Here is a 21,625-nt window from a genome sequence, read left to right as displayed (position 1 = left end):
TAGAAACATGTTGTTTAATCTCCATGTCTTTGCATTTCTTGCAGTTTTTTTCTTGTAATTGATATCTAGGCTCATAGTGCTGTTGTCGGAGAAGATGCTTGATTCGATTTCAATCTTCTTAAATTTTCTGAGGTTTGATTTGTGACCCAAGATGTGGTCTACCATGGAAAATGTTCCATGTACACTTGAGAAGAAGGTGTATTCTTCTGCATTTGGATGGAACGTCCTGAAGATATCAATGAGATCCATCTCATCTAATGTGTCATTGTTTCCTTATTAATTTTCTGTTTTGATGATCTGTCCATTTGTGTGACTGGGGTGTTAAAGTCTCCTACTATTATTATGTTATCATCAATTTCACCTTTTATGTCTGTTAGTATTTGTCTTATGTATGGAGGTGCTACTATGTTGGATGCACAGATATTATAATTGTTATATCTTCCTCTTAAGATTAGTCCCATGATCATTATGTAGTGTCCTTCCATATCTCTTGTAATACTCTTTATTTTAAGGTCTATTATATCTGATATGGCAATGGCACCCCACTCCAGTACTCTTGCCTGGAAAATCCCATGGATGGAGGAGGCTGGTGGGCTGCAGTCCATGGGATTGCTAAGAGTCGGACACAACTGAGTGACTTCACTTTCACGCATTGGAGAAGGAAATGGCAACCCACTCCAGTGTTCTTGCCTAGAGAATCCCAGGGATGGGGAAGCCTGGTGGGCTGCCGTCTCTGGGGTCGCACAGAGTTGGACACGACTAAAGCGACTTAGCAGCAGCAGCAGCATATCTGATATGAGGATTCCTACTCGTTTTCTTTTGCTTCCCATTTGCATGGAATATATTTTTCCATCCTCTCACTTTCAGTCTATTACGTGTCTTTAGGTCTGAAGTGAGTTTCTTGTAGACAGCATTTATTTGGGTCTTGTTTTTGTGTCCAATCAGCCAGTCTGTGTCTTTTGGTTGGAGTATTTAATCAATTTACATTTAAAGTAATTATCAATATATATGTTCCTATTGCCATTTTCTTAATTATTTGGGGTTGATTTTGGAGATCATTTTTCTTCTCTTGTATTTCTTGACTATATATATCCCTTTAATATTTGTTGTAAAGCTGGTTTGGTGGTACTGAATTCTCTTAACTTTTGCCTGTCTGAAAAGCTTTGTATTTCTCCATCAATTCTGAATGAGATTCTTGCCAGGTACAGTAATCTTCGCTGCAGATTTTTCCCTTTCGGTACTTTAAATATATCCTGCCATTCCCTTCTGACCTGCAGAGTTTCTGCTGAAAGATCAGCTGTTAAGCATATGGGGTTTCCCTGGTATGTTACTTGTTACTTCTCCCTTGCTGCTTTTAATATTCTTTCTTTGTGTTTAATCCTTGTCAGCTTGACTAGTATGTGTCTTGGTGTGTTTCTCCTTCGGTTTATCCTGTGTGGGACTCTGTACCTCTTAGACTTGAATGACTATTTCCTTTTCCATGTTGGGAAAATTTTCAACTATAATCTCTTCAAAAATTTTCTCATACCCTTTCTTTTCCTCCTCTTCTTCTGGGATCCCTATAATTCAAATGTTGATGCATTTGATACTGTCCCAGAGGTCTCTGAGACTATCCTCAGTTCTTTTCATTCTTTTTACTTTATTTTGCTATTCAGAAGTTATTTCCACCATTTTGTCTTCCAGCTCACTGAGTCGTTCTTCTGCTTCAGATATTCTGCTATTGATTCCTTCTAGAGTATTTTTAATTTCAGTAACTGTGTTGTTGTCTCTGTATGTTTATTCTTTAGTTCTTCTAGGTCTTTGTTAATTGATTCTTGCATTTTCTCCATTTTATTTTCAAGGTTTTTTATCATCTTTATTATCATTATTCTGAATTCTTTTCCAGGTAGTTTGCCTATTTCCTCTTCATTTATTTGGACTTCTCTGTTTCTAGTTTATTACTTCATTTGTTAATTGATTTCTATGCCTTTTCATTATTTTGTTTTTAACTTATTATGTTTGAAGTCTCCTTTTCTGAGGCTTCAAGGTTGAATTCTTTCTTCCTTTTGGTTTCTGCCCTCCTAAGTTTGGTCCAGTAGTTTCTGTAAGCTTCATATATGGTGAGATTTGTGCTGAGTTTTTGTTTGCTTTTCCTCTGATGGGCAAGGTTGAGTGAGGTGGTAATCCTGTCTGCTGGTGATTGGGTTTGTATTTTTGTTTTGTTTGTTGTTTAGATGAGGAGTCCTGTACAGGGTGCTACTGGTGGTTGGGTGATGCTGGGTCTTGTATTCAAGTGGTTTCCTTTGTGTGAGTTCTCACTATTTGATACTTCCTAGGGTTAGTTCTCTGGTAGTTTAGGGTCTTGGAGTCAGTACTCCCACTCCAAAGGCTCAGGGCTTGATCTCTGGTCAGGAATGAGGATTCCAAAGTGGTTTGTTATGGTATTAAGTGAGATTAGAACAAATATCCAAAAACGAGAAACCAAAGATGAACCCCAGACAAATGGCAGTTACAAAATCAAGCAAATAATAATTAAAATAATAGAATATACACATATACATATAACCCATGAGCAAAGTCAGAACAGTCCAACAAAAATAAAGTACAGTAGACTGACACGGCAAACAAAGGAAATCAAAAATTATATTAACCAGTTAAGAACCAAACTAACTAAAGTACAAACTGGAAAACAAAACTAAAGCAAGGTGCCAAGTGGGGAATAAAGCAATGAAAATAAAACTAACAAATATGTTGAGAGCAAAGGAAAGAAAGAATAGATCGCAAAGTTAAATAGAGGTAGATGAAGATTTATGTATGTTTTAAAGATTGACTGCAAGAGGAAAAGAACAGTAGGAAAAGTAAACAAAGGAATAAATGTAAAAAAATAATAGGTTTAAAAAATTAAAATTAAAAAAAGAAAAAAAAAAAGGGAAACCACCACAGAACTGCAAAAGCCCAACCAACAAAGAGGTAGAGGTTTATAACAATAATAAAAAAGTGACTGAGGAAAAAAAAAGCTCAAAAGCTTAATTGGATTTCATAGTGCCAATAAAATCAATAACTACAATGGAGAGGGAAAGAGAGGAACAAAAAAGAAAAACAATCCAAAAGAATCTACAGGACAAGTCAAAACATAAGAATAATAAACATTTTTCTTGAGTCACTGCTGTCAGAGTCCTTTCCCTCGCTGGGAGTCACAGTCCACCTCACCTCCCTAGGATGCCCTCCAACACTGTGCTGATCTCTGGACCTGCTGTGGGGGCAGCTCAGATTCTAATCTGGTCCTACTCCTATGTATTCTTGCTTCCAATGTCCACAGCTATCAGAACTAGTGCGTTTCCTTTTGTGGGAGCTCTCAATGACCTTTTATATATTCCATAGACACAGTTGATCATGTGGATTTACTCTGCAGCTTGTAGAGCTAGTTGGAAGGTTTTGGATCTTCTTCCTTAGCCATACTGCCCCTGGGTTTCAATTGTTTTATTTCCACCTCTGGATAAGGGTCGTCCACTGGGGTTTGCTCCTGAGGCTGCCCTGGAGGACTTGGGTTTGCCCCTGTGAGGGCCAGGTGTGGAGATGGTCCAGCTGCTTAGGTGGCAGAGGTTCTGGCAGCACCAGGTATTCAGAGGAGTTGGTGGCTAGGGCAGCAGGCAATAGAGTGCTCTAAAAGGGTATGGCAACCAGTATTGGCCAATACGCTCCAGTAATCTTGCCTGGAGAACCCCTCTCCCTGAGAAAGAAGCCTGGAAGGCCATGGTCTACAGGGTCGCAAAGAGCTGGACACTAGCAAAGCGACCCTGCATGCGTAAATGCAAGCCTTTTCTTTCCTGTGGCAGTTCTGCCCCAGTGACAGTTGAGCATGAAGGTGGCACAGGTGCTTGGCTTGTAGGGACTCTGATGGTACCAAGCATACAGGGACACAGACTGCCTCAACTGCTATCAGAGTCTTTTTTCGAGCCTCTTGTAGCTGGCAATCAGAAGGCCTCTTTGGGCAGTCTTTCTCCATAGCTCCACCCATTCAGGCACTTCGAGGGCTCCCTTGCCTGAGGTCCTTCTCTGTTGTTCCATGGGTCAGGGACATAGAGGGGTCCCCTTGGCTGGGGTCCTAGTTTGTAGATCGGCACATCAGGCACTTCAAGGGGCACCCTGGGTGGGGTCTTGCTCTGTAGTTCAGTGCATCAGGCATTTGATGGGCCAGTCTCTCTACTGTTCAGCTGCCAATGCTGGCTTGTGGGGAGAGAGAGGCTATGGTGATGGCTCCATCCCCTATGCGTGACTCAGCAGAATCGCCTTGCTTCCATGGCTGCCTGGATTTCCTCCACAGGCATTTCCCACCACAATCTCCTCCCTCACATCCCCTCAATTCAACTCTCTGCAGTCAACAGCAGCCCTTGCCCTGGGATTGCTTCACAATCCCTAAACTCCAGCTCCCAGCCACTGCACCTTCCAGGGAACCTGAGTCCCTGTCTGAGGTATGTACAGCTCTGGCAAGAACTATCTGATTCTCATTCCATTTAGGCTGCCACAGATCAGCTGTTTCACTCTCAGCCTTATATGTTTCTCCTCCGACTCAGACAATTGCCCCGATGTGGGGATCAGGTCTCTGTTTCACTTCCCCCACCCGCCGAGGGCAGGTCCAGTCCTAACGCTTCTGCTTTTTCCCCTAGTTCCTTTGTCCTACAAAGTTTTGCGTGGTTCTGTATGTTCTTTTCCTCTTGTCAGCTACTTCTGTCCATTCTCAGCTGGTGTTCTGCATGCACTTCTGTTTCTGAATGTGTATTCCTGATGTATCCATGGAGAAAGATGTACTCCACATCCACCTACTCCTCTATCATCTTGTTCTCTGTCTTTAGTTTTGAAATACAAAAACTAGTCTAACTCTTGTCCTTCTTAATTTTATATTTGGTAGGCCCTCAATTTGCACTATTGGGTTATTTTTTTTTCAGGTTCATTACATCCTCTGATACCCTTAATCATAATATCTGATCCATCTATCCTTACTATTTATTCATAAGCTGGATCTCTGATTTGACCCCAGTGGCTCAGAGCTCAGTATGTTTGATATTTTATATTCTGAGTGAAATTACTATTTCATATTGCCAAATTACTTTGCTTGGCCAATATAAGTTTTTAACTTCCAAGAAAGCTTTGGCCTACTATGGTTGTTATGCCATTACGTTCTTGTTATCCTGGCCTTTTATTATTACAAACTAAATTTAATTAAATTCAACACATAGCACATACAGCTTTCATATGGAACTAATATTTGACATTGTAACAACTATAAAATTATAAAGAATCATATGGCTCTAAGAAATCATGGAACATCATCTATGGGGAAATATATTTTTAGAATAACCTTCTTCTAACAAGACAGCCACTCAGATTTCTAAGATTAAATACCCAGTTTCATTCCTCAGTAACATGAAGGTAAGTTGGTGTATTTCAAATCTCCAAAACAGACGCAACTGAAAATGGATTGAGTTTTTCACTCTGAAAAATTATTTAGACTGAAAGTTAAACCACATACTTTTATAGAGTGCATACAGCCTAAAAACAATATAACAGCGCAATTTTAAAAGCCAAAAAATAAAGTATAATTTCAATTCTGGCTAGTTTTATAAAAAACATATATATATTGCCCAGTTTGAAAAGGCTTCACTTTACATACCACACTATAATACTTACAAGCTGATGTTCTAATAGTTGGATTTTTTCATCTTTTTTCTTTAGTTCCTCTTTAAGTTGTTTTATTTCATTTAGTAAATCTTCATTCTGAAATATTTTAAAAGATTCAATGTGAAGTATTTAATTGTATTTTAAAACACTAATGAAAAATATTAAATTAATGATGCAGACTGAGCAATGAACTGTTTGTTTATTTAACATGAAGTTTCTTCTTAAATATCCTAGCTATTTATCCATTAAAAAAAACTCAGTTTGGTCTTCTAGGAACTCATAGTTTAATGGAGTCTGACACATAAACAATGAACAATAAGAGCAGCAACAGCTAACATTCACTGAGTACTAATCAGGCGCCAAGAGCTAAGTAATTTGGGGTATCTAAGTAATTGATTCTGACTGCAACTCTGAGGTAGATACTATTATCCCCATTTCAGAGATATGAGGAACTAAGCCACATAAGTAAAATAAATTATACATAAAATAATAACTTCAGCTAGATTTCAAGGAATATATGAGTGCTTGTCAGAGGAAACGAAGGCCACAAGTAGAGGAAACTGCATCATTAAATGCACAGAGTCATTTTCATGAATGGTGCAGAAATCAGTAGCAAGGTAAATGTGCCTGAAAAGGTATCAAGGAAGATTCTTTTTCTTTGAGCTACTTTCATGAGAACTGCCTGAATCAAAAAATAAATACCCTGTCAACTTAGTTTATAAGAAATTTCTATTAAGGCCAATCCCTTTCCCAAAATTAAAAAAAAAAAAACAAAGAAAGAAATTCCTGAAAGTATTAACAGGTATTAACAAACCTCATCTAGTCAAGGCCATGGTTTTTCCAGTAGTCATGTATGGATGTGAGAGTTGGACTATAAAAAAAGCTGAGCACTGAAGAATTGATGCTTTTGAACTGTGGTGTTGGAGAAGACTCTTGACAGTCCCTTGGACTGCAAGGAGATCCAACCAGTCCATCCTAAAAGAGATCAGTCTTGGGTGTTCATTGGAAGGACTGATGTTGAAGCTAAAACTCCAATACTTTGGCCACCTGATGCGAAGAGCTGACTCAGTTGAAAAGACCCTGATGTTGGGAAAGATTGAGGTCAGGAGGAGAAGGGGACAACAGAGGATGAGATGGCTGGATGGCATCACTGACTCAATGGACATGAGTTTTGGTGAACTCCGGGAATTGGTGATAGACAGGGAGGTCTGGCGTGCGTGGTTCATGGGGTCACAAAGAGTCGGACACAACTGAGTGACTGGACTGAACTGAACACAAACCTATTGTCAAGGTAAGCAGAAATTCGGTTATATTGTCACATGTAAGGTATCATTATCTTATACTTAGATCATTTTGTTTACTGCTATTTAATTATCCAGAAATATATACTGATGAAATAGCGCTGCCAAGGGAAACTAAAGTTAACCCTTGAACAACACAGGGGTTAGGGGTGCCCACCCTATGCAAAGTAAAAAGATCTGGGTATAACTTTTGGTCAGTGCACCACATCCACAGTTCCTCCAAAACCAAAAGGTACACATCCTTGTATTCAACCAACTACAGATCGATGTAGTATAGTATTTTTTAAAAAATCCAAGTGGACCTATGCAGTTTAAAACTTGTTCAAGGGTCATCTGTAGAATATACACATAAATGATACATCTTTCCAGAGAGAATAATAAGTAAGCAAATATAATGTGTTGGTAATGAGCAAAGTATACCATCTTCTTCAGATAGGTTGGGAACAAAAGATATTTCAGTCTCATTAACAAGAGATCAAAAACAAAAATTTTATGAAGGCTCTGATGTATCAAATAAGCATCAAAATGGGAAAGAAACAATACAGAAGAAAATATTTTTTTTAATTTTGCAGTTGTTATTCACACAGCAATGGCGAAGAACTATTATGTATGAAAAAATGACTTTCAGGGACTTAAAAAAAATCACAAATCAAGATCAAAAAAAAGATGGATTGCAAATCATGAGTTAAATTAGTGGGAGAAGTACTATATGTGATTAATAAGACTGCAGAAAAAATGGTACATTATCAGACATAAAAACTGATCTTTTTGTACAAACATATGACTGTATATACAACAGTCATAAAAATTACTTGCACTCCAGTTTCAGTTATGCAACTCATATGCCAAAGAAATGATCCTAAGTACAAGAAAACCCATAAGATCTTCAAGTTCACAAACTCAGAACTGCCTTATAAGAGGATAACTGAAATGCAATGTAGCAACTTGACGGAATACTGTATAGCAATACTATATAGCAATTCAGGCATTGCTAGGATCTGCTGATGTTAGAGAAAATGAACCCAAAAGTGAAATCAAAATATGAGTATGGTAAAACATTTAGAGCCAACATGCTTATAGCATTATTTATATGATAAGCACTGCTCTAAGGATTTTACACATAAAGACAGGAAAAGGAAAACATATCAGGAAATGGTTAACCCCAATCGAGTTTTAAAGGGTAAGTTCTAACAACACAAAGTGTGGCAAACTTTTGACTTTAGGTTTAGGGATTCTGTAAGACAATACAGAGATGGGGACAAGGACAGCATATTTGGAGAATTATAAGCAATAATGGTCACCCTGCTTATTTAACTTCTATGCAGAGTACATCATGAGAAACGCTGGGCTGGAAGAAGCACAAGCGGGAATCAAGATTGCCGGGAGAAATATCAATAACCTCAGATACGCAGATGACACCACCCTTATGGCAGAAATTGAAGAGGAACTCAAAAGCCTCTTGATGAAAGTGAAAGTGGAGAGTGAAAAAGTTGGCTTAAAGCTCAATTCAGAAAATGAAGATCATGGCATCTGGTCCCATCACTTCATGGGAAATAGATGGGGAAACAGTGGAAACAGTGTCAGACTTTATTTTTCTGGGCTCCAAAATCACTGCAGATGGTGACTGCAGTCATGAAATTAAAAGACGCTTACTCCTTGGAAGGAAAGTTATAACCAACCTGGATAGCATATTCAAAAGCAGAGACATTACTTTGCCAACAAAGGTCCATCTAGTCAAGGCTATGGTATTTCCAATGGTCATGTACGGATATGAAAGTTGGACTGTGAAGAAAGCTGAGTGCCGAAGAATTGATGCTTTTGAACTGTGGTGTTGGAGAAGACTCTTGAGAGTCCCCTGGACTGCAAGGAGATCCAACCAGTCCATTATGAAGGAGATCCGTCCTGGGTGTTCTTTGGAAGGAATGATGCTAAAGCTGAAACATTGGAAAAGACTCTGATGCTGGGAGGGATTGGGGGCAGGAGGAAAACGGGACAACAGAGGATGAGATAGTTGGATGGTATCACCGACTCGATGGACGTGAGTTTGAGTGAACTCCGGGAGTTAGTGATGGACAGGGCAGCCTGGCGTGCTACGATTCATGGGGTCGCAAAGAGTCGGACACGACTGAGCGACTGAACTGAACTGAAGCAGTAATGCTGCACACGAAGGCTGTGGTGCACAGTGGGGAGCAATGCAGTTAGTAATCTAGGCAAGGGACAGATCACAGAGGGCCTGAACATCAAGCATGCTTCAGCCAGGGAGTAACAGACAGATCTACATTGGAGATGGCTTGGACAGCTGTTTGGAGGATATATTGACAAGGATTATACTGATACATATAAAAATCACTCTCTCTCATACTTGGTAATCTCGTCCACAGGACATTTCCAATGTGTCCCACTCACAATGCGAAACCCATGTTGGGGCTTCCCTGGTGGATCAGATGGTAAAGACTCTGCCTGCAATGAAGACCTGGGTTCAATCCCTGGGTTGGGAAGATCCCCTGGAGAAGGGAATGGCTACCCACTGCAGTATTCTTGCCTGGAAAATTCCATAGACAGAGGAGCCTGGCAGGCTACAGTCCATGGGGTTGCAAAGAACTGGGCACGACTGAGTGACTAACAACACAACATGTTACATGTGAAATCATGAGAGTAGAAAGTTCAATGAACACTGGACTAAAGATACAAACCTACATTCTAAAAAAGAAAAGAATCCAAGAAAAGCAAGCAGGCAGGTGGTGTGGAGGAGGAGAGGGGATGTTAAGGGGTAAGGGAATTCCAAAAGAACTGACACAAAAACCAAGGGATAAAGCTTTTATGACAAAGGCCATGCCAAATGTGTATTTTTCCAGGTTCCCAGAACAACTAGAGAGTCAAGGAAAGGTTTATCTGATTTACTGAATTTAGGATAGGTAAGACACAGAAATTTATAAAGTGAGGATGAAGAGGAAGTAAAGAAAGCACACTAATGAGACATGAGAGAGGAGGCAGACGTAGTTTGGTCTTTAACTGCAGCAGAAGATAGAGTCGAGAACAATAAAGGGTAGTCTTCCACAGCACAGTGGTCACTTTTCCCTGTAACTGGAATAAAGTAAATCAGAATGACAGACACAGATAAGTTGGGAGGCAGAAAGGCAAAGAAGATGTTCCTTGATGAACACAAGGCAAATGCAGCAGCTGAGAAGAGTGGCTGAGAAAGGGGATGAGACAAGTGGTCAATGTCTGAAACAGCTCATCAGGGACATGGCAGAGGGAACTGTCCTGGGATAAAGGAGAGACTGGTGACATGGCAGGTCCAATGGAGAGTTTAGGCCCTAAAGTTGTAATGGTGTAAGTCACAACATTCGTATCATTTGAAATTGAACTGCAAAACCATCCTCAATGAGCAGATTCGGGGATTTGCTGATGAAAGTGAAGGACTGTCTAGTGTACTAGAAAGAGTAAGTATGAGTTATTGCACGCTTGCATGCTCAGTTGTGTCTGACTATTTGTGACCCAGGAGCCAGGCTCACTCTGTCTCTGGAATTTTCCAAGCAAGAATATTGTAATGGATTGCCATTTCCTACTCACAGGAGATCTTCATGATCCAGGGATTGAACCCCCGTCTCTCGTATCTCCTACACTGGAAGACAGATTCTGGACTATTGGCACCACCTGGGAAGCCCGGTGAGAAACTGCATCTGACCTCAAAAAGAAGAAGAAAGGCTAGCGACGATCTGCCTGAAAGGAAAGGCACTGAGGACAGGAGAGAGACACACGCTGTGTCTATCCTACAACACTAAATGTACGGACAAACTTTAGAGGAGGGTGGAAAAAACAAAGACACGAGTTCTGCAAAAAAGGTTGGAATTAACTTTTTTCTTTAAAAAGAATTTACTTATACGTAAAAAAGTTTCACAAAAATTTAGAAAAAAGTCAGTTTTTACTTTTAAAGTAGCAATCACAAAACAAACAAAAAACAACTGAGAGACAACCAGAAATCATCTAAATCAATGGCTCTCAAGGGAGTATGTAAGCAAGTTTTTCAAGAAGAGATGTTCTCCTGCAAACCTATTATTATACTCACAACAGGATGGAAACATGGAGATGGGAAGAAATTTATATTAAAGAATAGGTAGGTAACACGCTGAAAAGCCAATATCAGATTAACCAGATGTGACTATTATCTGATATTTTTTTTATTTTGTGTTTTACACATAAATTTGTTCCCCAAAAGTCACTCCATATCCTATGAGAAAACTGTGCTTCCCTGACGCTTAATATCAAGACTGGTCAGTTGACCTGTTTTGGAAGCAACATATGTTACATTCAACCAATGTATTCTGCCAATGCTACTTTCCCTCAGGTACAAAAAGCATGACCTTCATCCAGAATCCCAGAAAGAAGAAAAAACATGAAGTCTCACTAATCTACAACCAAAATGCAACATAATGAGAAATAATAAGTAAGAAATAAACTTCTGTTAAAAACAAATAAAAAAAAGAAATAAACTTTTGTTATTGTAAGCCACCAATATTTTGAGGCTGTTACTACAGACAAGTAGAACACACTGACTAGAATACTTTGAAAACAGAATGTGAAAGGAAACAATAATTTTACCTGGAACTAGGAAAGACAAGAATACTTGTATGTCCTTAAGAAATAAATATGTGATTCAGGAAGATAAAAAAAAAAAATCTTTCTTCAACTAAAACTAGACCTAAAGATGAGAACTATAAAAAAATTTACCTTCAAGTACAAAATGCATCTGCATTCTATATATCTTTCAACATAAAAAATGTCATTTTCAGCTAAAAGTTCTTCAATATTGTGATTATATATATATACACACACACATATATATATGAGAAGTACCTATTAACAGTTTTAATTTTTATTGGTAGTCATATTTTAAATTGTTATTCATATAATTCTGAAAAAAAAAGATTTAATTAATTTTTAAAAAATAATCCTGCACCAATATTAATATTGGGACAGATTACTATCCAACTGATAAAACAAACTCAAATTAAAGTACCACAGGGATATCAATTTAACTTAAAAAGTTAGTAAAAGTGAAAAGCAAATCTGACCAAAACCCAAGACAACAAAGTTGCAGGTTTAAATATATTTATTATTAAAAGTTTTATTATTGCTTTATAATTTTAGTAATAATTTTTTTTTAATTCAGCATGACTACCTAGTCATCATACCTTGCATATTTGATCACCATCTTCTGGTTCTGGACTAGATGGCAATGAGAGTTGAACATCATGCAATGAACCACTTCCATCATGCTGTCAGAAAGAAGAAAAGGAAAACGCAAGAGTAATACAATTAACTGCAGACATTCTGCTCAACCTGAACTCACCCCAGACCAAATGCTAGAATGGTAATCAATTAAGATTTTAGAAATCTCCTTTTTACCTCCATGCACTGGTAGAAACAAACGTAGAAGAGGAAACAACAGAGTTCAAGAAAGAATATTTTGTGGAACATTCACTATGTAAGCTGACGGTGAGAAAGCCACTGAAAGTTTTAGAACGGGAAAAGAAATATAGGACAATTCCTTAAAAATGTTAAGATTACTCCACCTATGAAAAATGTAAAATAAAAGTCAAATTAAATCTGATTTGAATCAGATCTAGTGCTTTGAGTACAAAGGAGTCAGAAACAATAATATTAAATGACTCAAAAAGAGCTGACCACAGAAAACATTTGAATAGAAGACACATGAGTATACATACTGCATGACTCTATCAAGTTTGAGAAGAGGTAGAATTAATTTATGGTGCTAAAAATCAGAACAGTGGCTGACTTAGGAGAAAGGAGTTATTGACAGTAAAGTGCATTATAACCCATAAACATGCTGGAAATGTTTTGTGTCCTCTCTGTATGGCAGTTACATGGGTACATACAAGTGAAAAGTACAAGCTTTACACTTAAGACTGGTACACCTTTAAGCACTTTACTTGATATATGCTATACCTCAATTTAAAAAATTGAAAAAATTAAAGTTTTTGTCCTTAAACACAATTTTTTAAAAAATAACAGGGTATCATTAAGTCCTACCTCTTGCTGAAATAGTTTAGGAATAATCAGATAAAACATGGCATGTCCAATGATTCACAGACAACCTTAAAAAAGATGAACTAAGAATATGCCTGGGATGATGGTGAGGGACCTAGACCCTGACCAATGCAGTACAATTGCAACTCAATACCTTATTTGTTCAGATGGCACCTGGCTGCCTTGTGATACCCACTGAATCAACAGCCTTCAAGGAGCACTACCATAGCACCTCTCTCTCCTGAAGGAAATCTCCCAAACATGGCAATCTCCTACACTGGAACAGAGAAGTGTTAAAAGGTTATGGTACTATATATACCTATTGAATCAGAAACTCTAGTGATGGGGCCTAGGAATGAGTATTTAGAAAAACTCAACAAGTAAGAGTGACTGACAGTGAAGTATTAGCCTTTGTCAAATCTCCAGCAGAGATAAATTACATTTTTATTGGTGATGCCACAGACATTAAGGATTCGACCTGAGAAAGAATCCAACATCCTAATGAATAACAAATGTTCACAGAACACATTAAAAATGTTTTTTAAAGAAGTAAGGAATTTACAAGACTCATTTTAGTAAAGTTTATCTCTGCCTTGAACTATAAAAACAGAGCCAGTCCTATAAACCAGACAGCTACACACACAAAAAAAAAAAGAAGAAAGAAAGAAATTAGATCATTCTTTAACACCACACACAAAAATAAGCTCAAAGTGGATTATAGACCTAAATGTGAGACCAGACACTATTAAACTCCCAGAGGAAAACACAGGCAGAACACTCTGACATAAATCGCAGCAATATCCTTTTTGAGCCAACTCCCAGAATAATGGAAATAAAAACAAAAATAAACAAAGAGGACCTAATTAAACTCTAAAGCTTTTGCACAGCAAAGGAAACAAAAAACAAAATGAAAAGACAATCCACAGATTGGGAGAAAATATTTGCAAATGATGTGACCAACAAGGGGTTAGTCTCCAAAATTTACAAACAGCTCACAAGGCTTAACAATATCAAAACAAACAACTCAATTGACAAATGTGCAGAACAACTAAACAGAAATTTCTCCAAAGACATACAGATGATCAAGAGGCACGTTAAAAGATGTTCAACATAGCTAAGTATTAGAGAACTGCAAATCAAAACTACATTGATATATCACCTCACACCAGCCAGAATGACTATCATCAAAAAAATCCACTAACAATAAATGTTGGAGAGGATGTGGAGAAAAGGAAACCCTCTTACACTGTTGGTGGAATGTAAATTGGTACAGCCACTAAAGAGTACAGAGTTCCTTAAACAATTAAAAATAGATCTGCCATATGACCCTGCAATCCAGTCCTCAGCATATATTTGGAGAAAAACATGATCTGAAAAGATACATGCACCTCAGTGTTCACTGCAGCACTGTTTACAATAGCAAAGACATGTAATCAACTTAAATGTCCACTGACAGAGAAATGGATAAAGAAGTTGTGGTACATATACAGTGGAATATTAGTCATTAAAAAGAATGAAATAACGCTATTTGCAGCAATATGGACTGACCTAAAGACTGTCATAATGAGTGATGTAAGTCAGACAGAGAAGGAAAAATGTCATACAACAGTCACTTGTATGTAGGATCTAAAAAAAAAAAAAAAAAACTATACAAATGAACTTACCTACAAAACAGAAAGAGACTCACAGACTTAGAGAATGAACCTATGGTTACCTGTACACACTGCTACATTTAAAATGCATAACCAACTATATACAATGGATAACCTACTGCACAGCACGTGGAACTCTGGTTATGTGGCAGCCTGGATGGGAGAGGAGTCTGGGGGAGAATGGATACATGTATATGGATGGCTGAGTCCCTCCACTGTTCATCTCAAACTACCACAACAATATAAATCAGCTATACCCCAATACAAAATGTTTTAAAAGTTAAAAAAAAAACAAGGCCAGTCCTATATATAAGTATATATTTGAGAAAAGAGGAACTATAAAACGATTTATTTTCCAACATCTACAATACCTTCCTGGCCACTGCAAAGCAGGAACCACAAGGAATAGGAGACAACACAAGCTCACACTGCTTTGCCTTGGACATGGATTTAGTTGTGGGAAGTGTGCAGTAGAACAGGAACTTTCATTGTAGAGGAATAAAAAGGCAAGCCCATAGAAATAGAAAATACCAGGATGTCATGAAGAAAGTAACTCTAGAAAATTGTATATAAACTTCTAGGTTCACCACTCTTGAGTATCACACTTGCTTGGATCTGACCCTAAGAAGCATTTCAAAGACTCTGAGAAATAAACCAAGACCACATTGCCCAGGTCCCAAGCTGCCCACTGGAAGGTGTACACTCAAAACAGACCTGGCAGGCATGGCAAAGGCTTTGGAAACAACTGACATTACAACCACAACCCAAAGGTGGCTAATCAGAACTTGCTGTGTGATCCCAACCAAATAATCCATCTGCTTAAAAGGAAAAAAAAAAAAACAACATTCTCCATAAACTTTAAACAATATTAAGTGTCTCATAATACAACATTTAAGTGTCTAAGATTTACTCCAAAACTACTCAATGTACAAAGAAAGAAAACCTCAAGACACACAGAAAAAGACAATTAACATCAATGACAAAATTAAAAAGTTAAAATTAAATAACAAAAAAAATTAAAATTAACTATAAGAGATTTTAATAGAGCTATTATAAAAATTCTCCAAAAGGGTGAACTCTTAAAGGGAACAGAAAGAGAAAGCCTCAGCAAAGACGTAACACACAAAGTGGAAAATGACAGTGTCAGAACTGCAAAGATTCAACACCCAAAAATGTTTAATGCACTAGATGCATTAAATACTAGATGCACTAAACACTATGGTACTTAGATGGACTAAATACAGTACCAGCATTTGAGTTACACATTGAACATAAAGATAGATCAACAGAAATCCAATCTGAACAATAAAGACAAAAAAAGATGGGGGAGGGGTAAAAAAGAGCTTGGTGCAGGAGTTATAGGACAACAACAAGAGATCTAATATTTATATCACTCAAGTCATAGAAGGTAGGGCTCGGGGCAAAAATTTTTGAAGAAATAATGGATAAATACACTTCATATCTGGTGAAAGACATGAACCTACATATTTGAATAGTTCAATTTAAAAGAATAGAAAATAGAATGTGCTCTCTGAACATAATGGAATGTTAACTAGAAAATCAAAACCAGAAAAATAGTCTTCAAACAGAAAGTAACAAGATACTTCCTTGATCCATGGGTCAAAAGAAGTACCAAGGTAAATAAGAAAATATTTTGAGTTGAAAGGAAAATGAAACCACGTATCAAAATCTGTGGAACGCAATTAAAGCAGTGCTTAGAAGGAAAAATTATTGTACCAGATATTTATATTAAAGCAAAGTTGTCAAATCCATAACTGGAGCGAAATAAAGCCAGCACAAACAGAAAGATGAAAATAATAGAGTATGGAAATTAATGAAATTGAAAATCAAGAAACATAAATCAGTGAAGCCAATTTAAAACATGCAGGGGGAAAAAAGAAATCAGTGAAGCCAAAGCAGGTTTTTTGACAACTGCAAACCATCACCAAAACAGGCAAAAGGCATTTATAAAGTGACTGCTTTTAACAAGAGCAACAACAAAAATAATGATGATGTGAAAATCTAGGGTTTTTAACTGACTTCATTAACTCAAATTTTAAATACTTGCCCAAAAAGTACATTCAATTTTTCAATATCCATTTATCTCATCATTTACATAACTGATAAAAAACATATATAAAGAACTATTAATAATCAAAAATAAAACAAACAAAAATTTTGTTAGAAAAAAAATAGACACTTCACAAAAGAAGATATACGATTGGAAAATAAGCATAAGAAAAGATGCTAAATGTCATTAGTCATTAGGCAAATGCAAATTAAAACCAGAGTGAGATACCAATGCATAACTATGGGAAGGGCTTTTGAAAAATATTGACAATATCAAGTGTGGACCAGGATGCAGAACACTTGGAACTCTCATTAATCGTGGTAGGAATACAAAATCAAATAACCACTTTGGAAAACAGCTTGCTGATTTCTCAAGAAGTTAGATATATACTTATCAACCAGCATTTCCATGCCCAGGTAAGAAATTAAAACATCCTCACATGAAAATCTGTGCACGAATGTTTATAGTAGCTTTATTCATAATTGCCAAAAACTGGGAAAAGGCACAAATATCCTTCAACTGCTAAACAGATAAACAGACTATGACATATGTATACAGTGTACTACTACTAAGAAGGGCAATGCCAAAGATTCTTCAAACTACCATACAACTCACAGGCTCACTTCACACACACACACTGCTAGGCTTCAACAGTACATAAACCTAGAACTTCCAGATGTACAAGCTGGATTTAGAAAAGGCAGAGGAACCAGAGATCAAATTGCCAACATCTGCTGGATAACAGAAAAAGCAAGAGAATTCCAGAAAAAAAATCTACTTCTGTTTCACTGACTACACTCAAGCCTTTGACTGTGTGGATCACAATAAACCGTGGAAAATTCTTAAAGAGATGGGACTAGCAGACCACCTTACTTGCTTGCTGAGAAGTCTGTATGCAGGTCAAGAAGCCACAGTTAGAACCGGACATGGAACAACGGACTGGTTCAAAATGGGAAAGGAGTACATCAAGGCTATATGTTGATGTCTTGCTTATTTAACTTATATGCAGAGTACATCATGTGAAACATTGGGCTGGATGAACCACAAGCTGGAATCAAGACTGCCGGGAGAAATATCAATAACCTCAGATATGCAGATGACACCACCCTTATGGCACGCAGTGAAGAGGAACTAAAGAGCCTCTTGATGAAAGTTGAAAGAGGAGAGTGAAAAAACTGGCTTAAAACTCAACATTCCAAAAACTAAGATCATGGCATACAGTCCCATCACTTCATGGCAAATAGATGGGGAAGAAAATGGAAACAGTGACAGACTCTGTTTTCTCGAGCTCTAACATCACTGCAGACAGTGACTGCAGCCATGAAATTAGAAGATGCTCGCTCCTTGGAAGAAAAGCTATGACAAGTCCAGATAGTGTATTAAGAAGCAGAGACATCACTTTATCAACAAAGGCCCATATAGTCACAGTTATGATTTCTCCAGTAGTCATGTAAGGATGTGAGAGTTGGACCATAAAGAAGGCTGACTGCCAAAGAATGCTTTCCAACTGTGGTGTTTGAAAGAGAAGACTCTTGAGGGTCCCTTGGACTGCAGGAGATCAATCCAGTCAACCTTAAAGAAAATCAACCCTGAATATTCACTGAATGGTGTTGAAGCTGAAGCTCCAATTCTTTGGCCACTTGATACAAACAGCTGAGTCAGTGAGTAAGACCCTGATGCTGGGAAAGATTAAGGGCATGAAGAGTGGGGGCGACAGAAGCCGGAGATAATGGAGGATAGGGAAGCTAGGCGAGCTGCAATCAACAGGGTCGGAAAGAGTCGAACACGACTGAGTGACTGAACAATAAATATAACATCAATTTTGCCTCTTATCTAAAAGGGTTAAAACATATTTACTATATGGCCAAAGGAAAAGTTTTCAAAAGTTTCCAAAGTTTTGCTTTAGGACACAAAGGAAATATCAATACCTTCCAAAGAATTTATATCCTATAGACATTATTCTTTACTATTAATGTTTTAAGATTTGTTGTTGTTTAATTGCTAAGTCGTGTCTGACTCTTGGCAACCCCATAGACTGTAGCCCGCCAAGCTCCTCTGTCCATGTGATTTCCCAGGCAAGAATACTAGAGTGGGTTGCCATTTCATTCTCCAAGGGATATTCCCAGACCAGGGATTGATCCCATTAGCTCCTGCATTGCAGGCATGGTTTTTTTTGTGTGTTTTTTTTTTTTACTGCTGAGCCACCAGATTAGAAATTAATTAGAAAAGAAGTCCTGTATACCAAACCTGCATTTTTGAAAATTAAAAAAAATTCTTCTAAATAAAATAAATTTATAGCACGGCCCAAGACAACTAGGATTCATTAATGTTTAAAGTTATCGGTATATCGCTAAGAGATGGGCACAACTGAGCAACTGAACAACCACATGTCTCAAACGCATGTCTCAGAGCCTTCCAATTTTTATCAGGCTAATGTTATAGATTCAAGAGATCAAAGAAGGAAAGGCTGTTATTTCCATCAAAGCACAAGAGTTTAAAGATCATGAACATAATCTCCAATTCTATCTATAATAAAACCACATACCCTCCAAATAACTTTGACACTAAATAATAGTAGTACTGTCTATAAAACCTTGACTTAGATGAAAAGTATTCAGGCCAAAATTAGGAAACATTTTGAGACAAGTCTTTTTAAGCTTTGGGGATGGGGGGAGGGAATCATAAAATGTACAGAAAACATTCTCTTTTTAAAAATCACTGAATAACAACCATGGATGCAATGTTCATGCTTCATATTATACATACTAGGGCTGTGCTCAGTCACTTCAGTCACGTCTGACTCTTTGTGACCCCATGGACTATAACCCTCCAGGCTCCCCTGTCAATAGGATTTCAGGCAAAAATACTGGCGTGTGTTGCCATTTTCTCCTCCAGGGGATCTTCCAGACCCAGGGATCAAACCCGTGTCTCTTATGTCTCCTGAACTGGCAGGCAGGTTCTTTACCACTAGCACCACCTAAGGAGCTAGCGTTTCTTGACCAGTGTTGAGCACTGTTCTAAGCATTTTGAATAAACATATTTAATAAATGCATAGATGCAAAAACATAAAAACTGTAACACATCACTGCACAAAAGTAAACAATTCATAGTTAACTGATTATCCAAGTATTCTGGCTGCTTTACTAAGTGAAGTGTTTCAGCAGTTTCTGTGGGTTCTAGTTAGGATTTTTTTTAAGTCTTAATTGACTTTGTTACAATATTGCTTGCACTTTATATTTTGGGTTTTGGGCCATGAGGCATGTGAGATCTTAGTTCTCTAACCAAGAATGGAACCCACGACCCCTACATTGGAAGTCAAAGTCTTAACCACTAGACCACCAAGGAAGTCCTAGTTAGGATTTCTAAGCTCTGAATGCAATTAACCTTAAGTTGATTAACTCTTATGTCATTAGTATTTTACTAAAGATTCAAAAAGACAGGTACACCTTCCTCTGTTCTAAGAGGAAGACTTCCACCATCTTCCATTTTTCTTTTTCAACAAAGCATAAAGGAAAACTTTTGTTCTAATATTTAAACTCTTCACATATTAACATGTAGGAAACCCTGTAACAAATTCCATCTTACCCAGGTGGGTCTTCCATTAGTTTCCAAAAATTGTGATCTTCCTATCAGTTCCAAGGCGGTTGCAATGGACATGGACACTTGAAATGAACTAACCAAAAGCCTGGCAGCACTGACCAATCTCTGCTGACAAGCAGCATTAGTGATGTCAACAAAGCTCCCTTGTGTTTCTGATATGCTACAACACAATCACAAGAGGCATCCTAGGAAAAGGAGTGGAGGAAGAGGAGAGATTTTTTTCATTTTCTTTTCATAAGTCACTTTTTTAAATAGCAGAGGTAAATGGATGAACATTGTATCATATCACACAAACTGTAGAATGTGCGCTAAGATAAATTTTTGAGTAATACTGTAATTCACCTACGGGATTTAAAATTTAATGATTCAAACTATATTTGGAAAGATTATAAAAATATAATCATAAAGCCTGATTTTCAATAAGAGTTTAAGAAATGAGTTGATCCTCACAGGTGCTTGAGGCAAAGACATTTTCAAAACAAAAATTTTACTGACATTTAAATTGACTAGAACATTGTTATATATGGCTAAAATCTGTAATATTCTAAGCAAACCTTATTTATAAATTTCATTATAAATTTCAATAATAAACCTTTTTATTAAACCTAAGTGTTTAACTTGTACATATAGATATCTTTTTCTATAGGTTTATTTTGCCATTTAAAAATACTAGTTGTAGATTTCTTCTAATTTTTCTACATTTAAAAAAATATTTAACTCTTCAAACCATCTGAGTTTGCTGACTTCCCTGGTAGCTCACCTGGTAAAGAATCTGCCTGCAAAGCAAGAGACCCCAGCTCAATTCATGGGTTGGGATGATTCCCTGGAGAAGGGATAGGTTACCCACTCCAGCGTTCTTGGGCTTCCCTGGTAGCTCAGACTATAAAGAATATGCCTACAACGTGGGAGACCTGGGTTCGATGCCTGGGTTAGGAAGATCCCCTGGAGGTGGGCATGGCAATCCATTCCAGTATTCTTGCCTGGAGAATTCTCATGGACAGAGGAGCCTGGTGGGCTTCAGTCCACAGGGTCGCAAAGATTTGGATGCAAATGAGCGACTAAGCACAGCATAGTTTCTATACTATTCTACTTTATTAGGAAAAATAATTACAATGAACAAAATTTATTTCAAAATCTACTAACCAGCTGTAACATATAGTTTTAAGAACAATGCACTAGACACAGGACAAGAATTACATCTTCCTTCTTTTTATCTTCATTACCAGCACAATCCTTGAAACTCAACAAGTGCTTTATAAAGTATACTGAATGATGAAATAACAATCAGTGGA

At 37.5% G+C, this 21,625-nt stretch overlaps 1 protein-coding gene across 6 annotated transcripts in view; it reads right to left on the bottom strand.

Annotated features, from left to right (window-relative positions):
* CCSER2 (coiled-coil serine-rich protein 2) overlaps positions 1-21,625 on the bottom strand; it is a 158,422-nt gene that overhangs the window by 41,595 nt on the left and 95,202 nt on the right. For all 6 annotated transcript variants that reach the window (XR_826527.1, XR_826528.1, XM_010854379.1 and 3 more), the window contains 2 exons: positions 12,155-12,238; positions 5,668-5,754 (listed from right to left, as the gene is read on the bottom strand). Coding sequence is in view for 4 of the 6 variants with exons in the window: in XM_010854379.1 (XP_010852681.1) it covers positions 5,668-5,754; positions 12,155-12,238 (171 nt within the window). In the remaining 2 variants the exon portion in view is untranslated. The remainder of the gene's footprint in view (positions 1-5,667; positions 5,755-12,154; positions 12,239-21,625) is intronic.

The sequence above is a fragment of the Bison bison genome, unplaced genomic scaffold (genome assembly GCF_000754665.1).
Source record: "Bison bison bison isolate TAMUID 2011002044 unplaced genomic scaffold, Bison_UMD1.0 scf7180017864341, whole genome shotgun sequence".
Classification (NCBI taxonomy): domain Eukaryota; kingdom Metazoa; phylum Chordata; class Mammalia; order Artiodactyla; family Bovidae; genus Bison; species Bison bison.
Note: the sequence above shows the minus strand (reverse complement) of the source record. Positions and strands in the feature narration are given on the sequence as shown.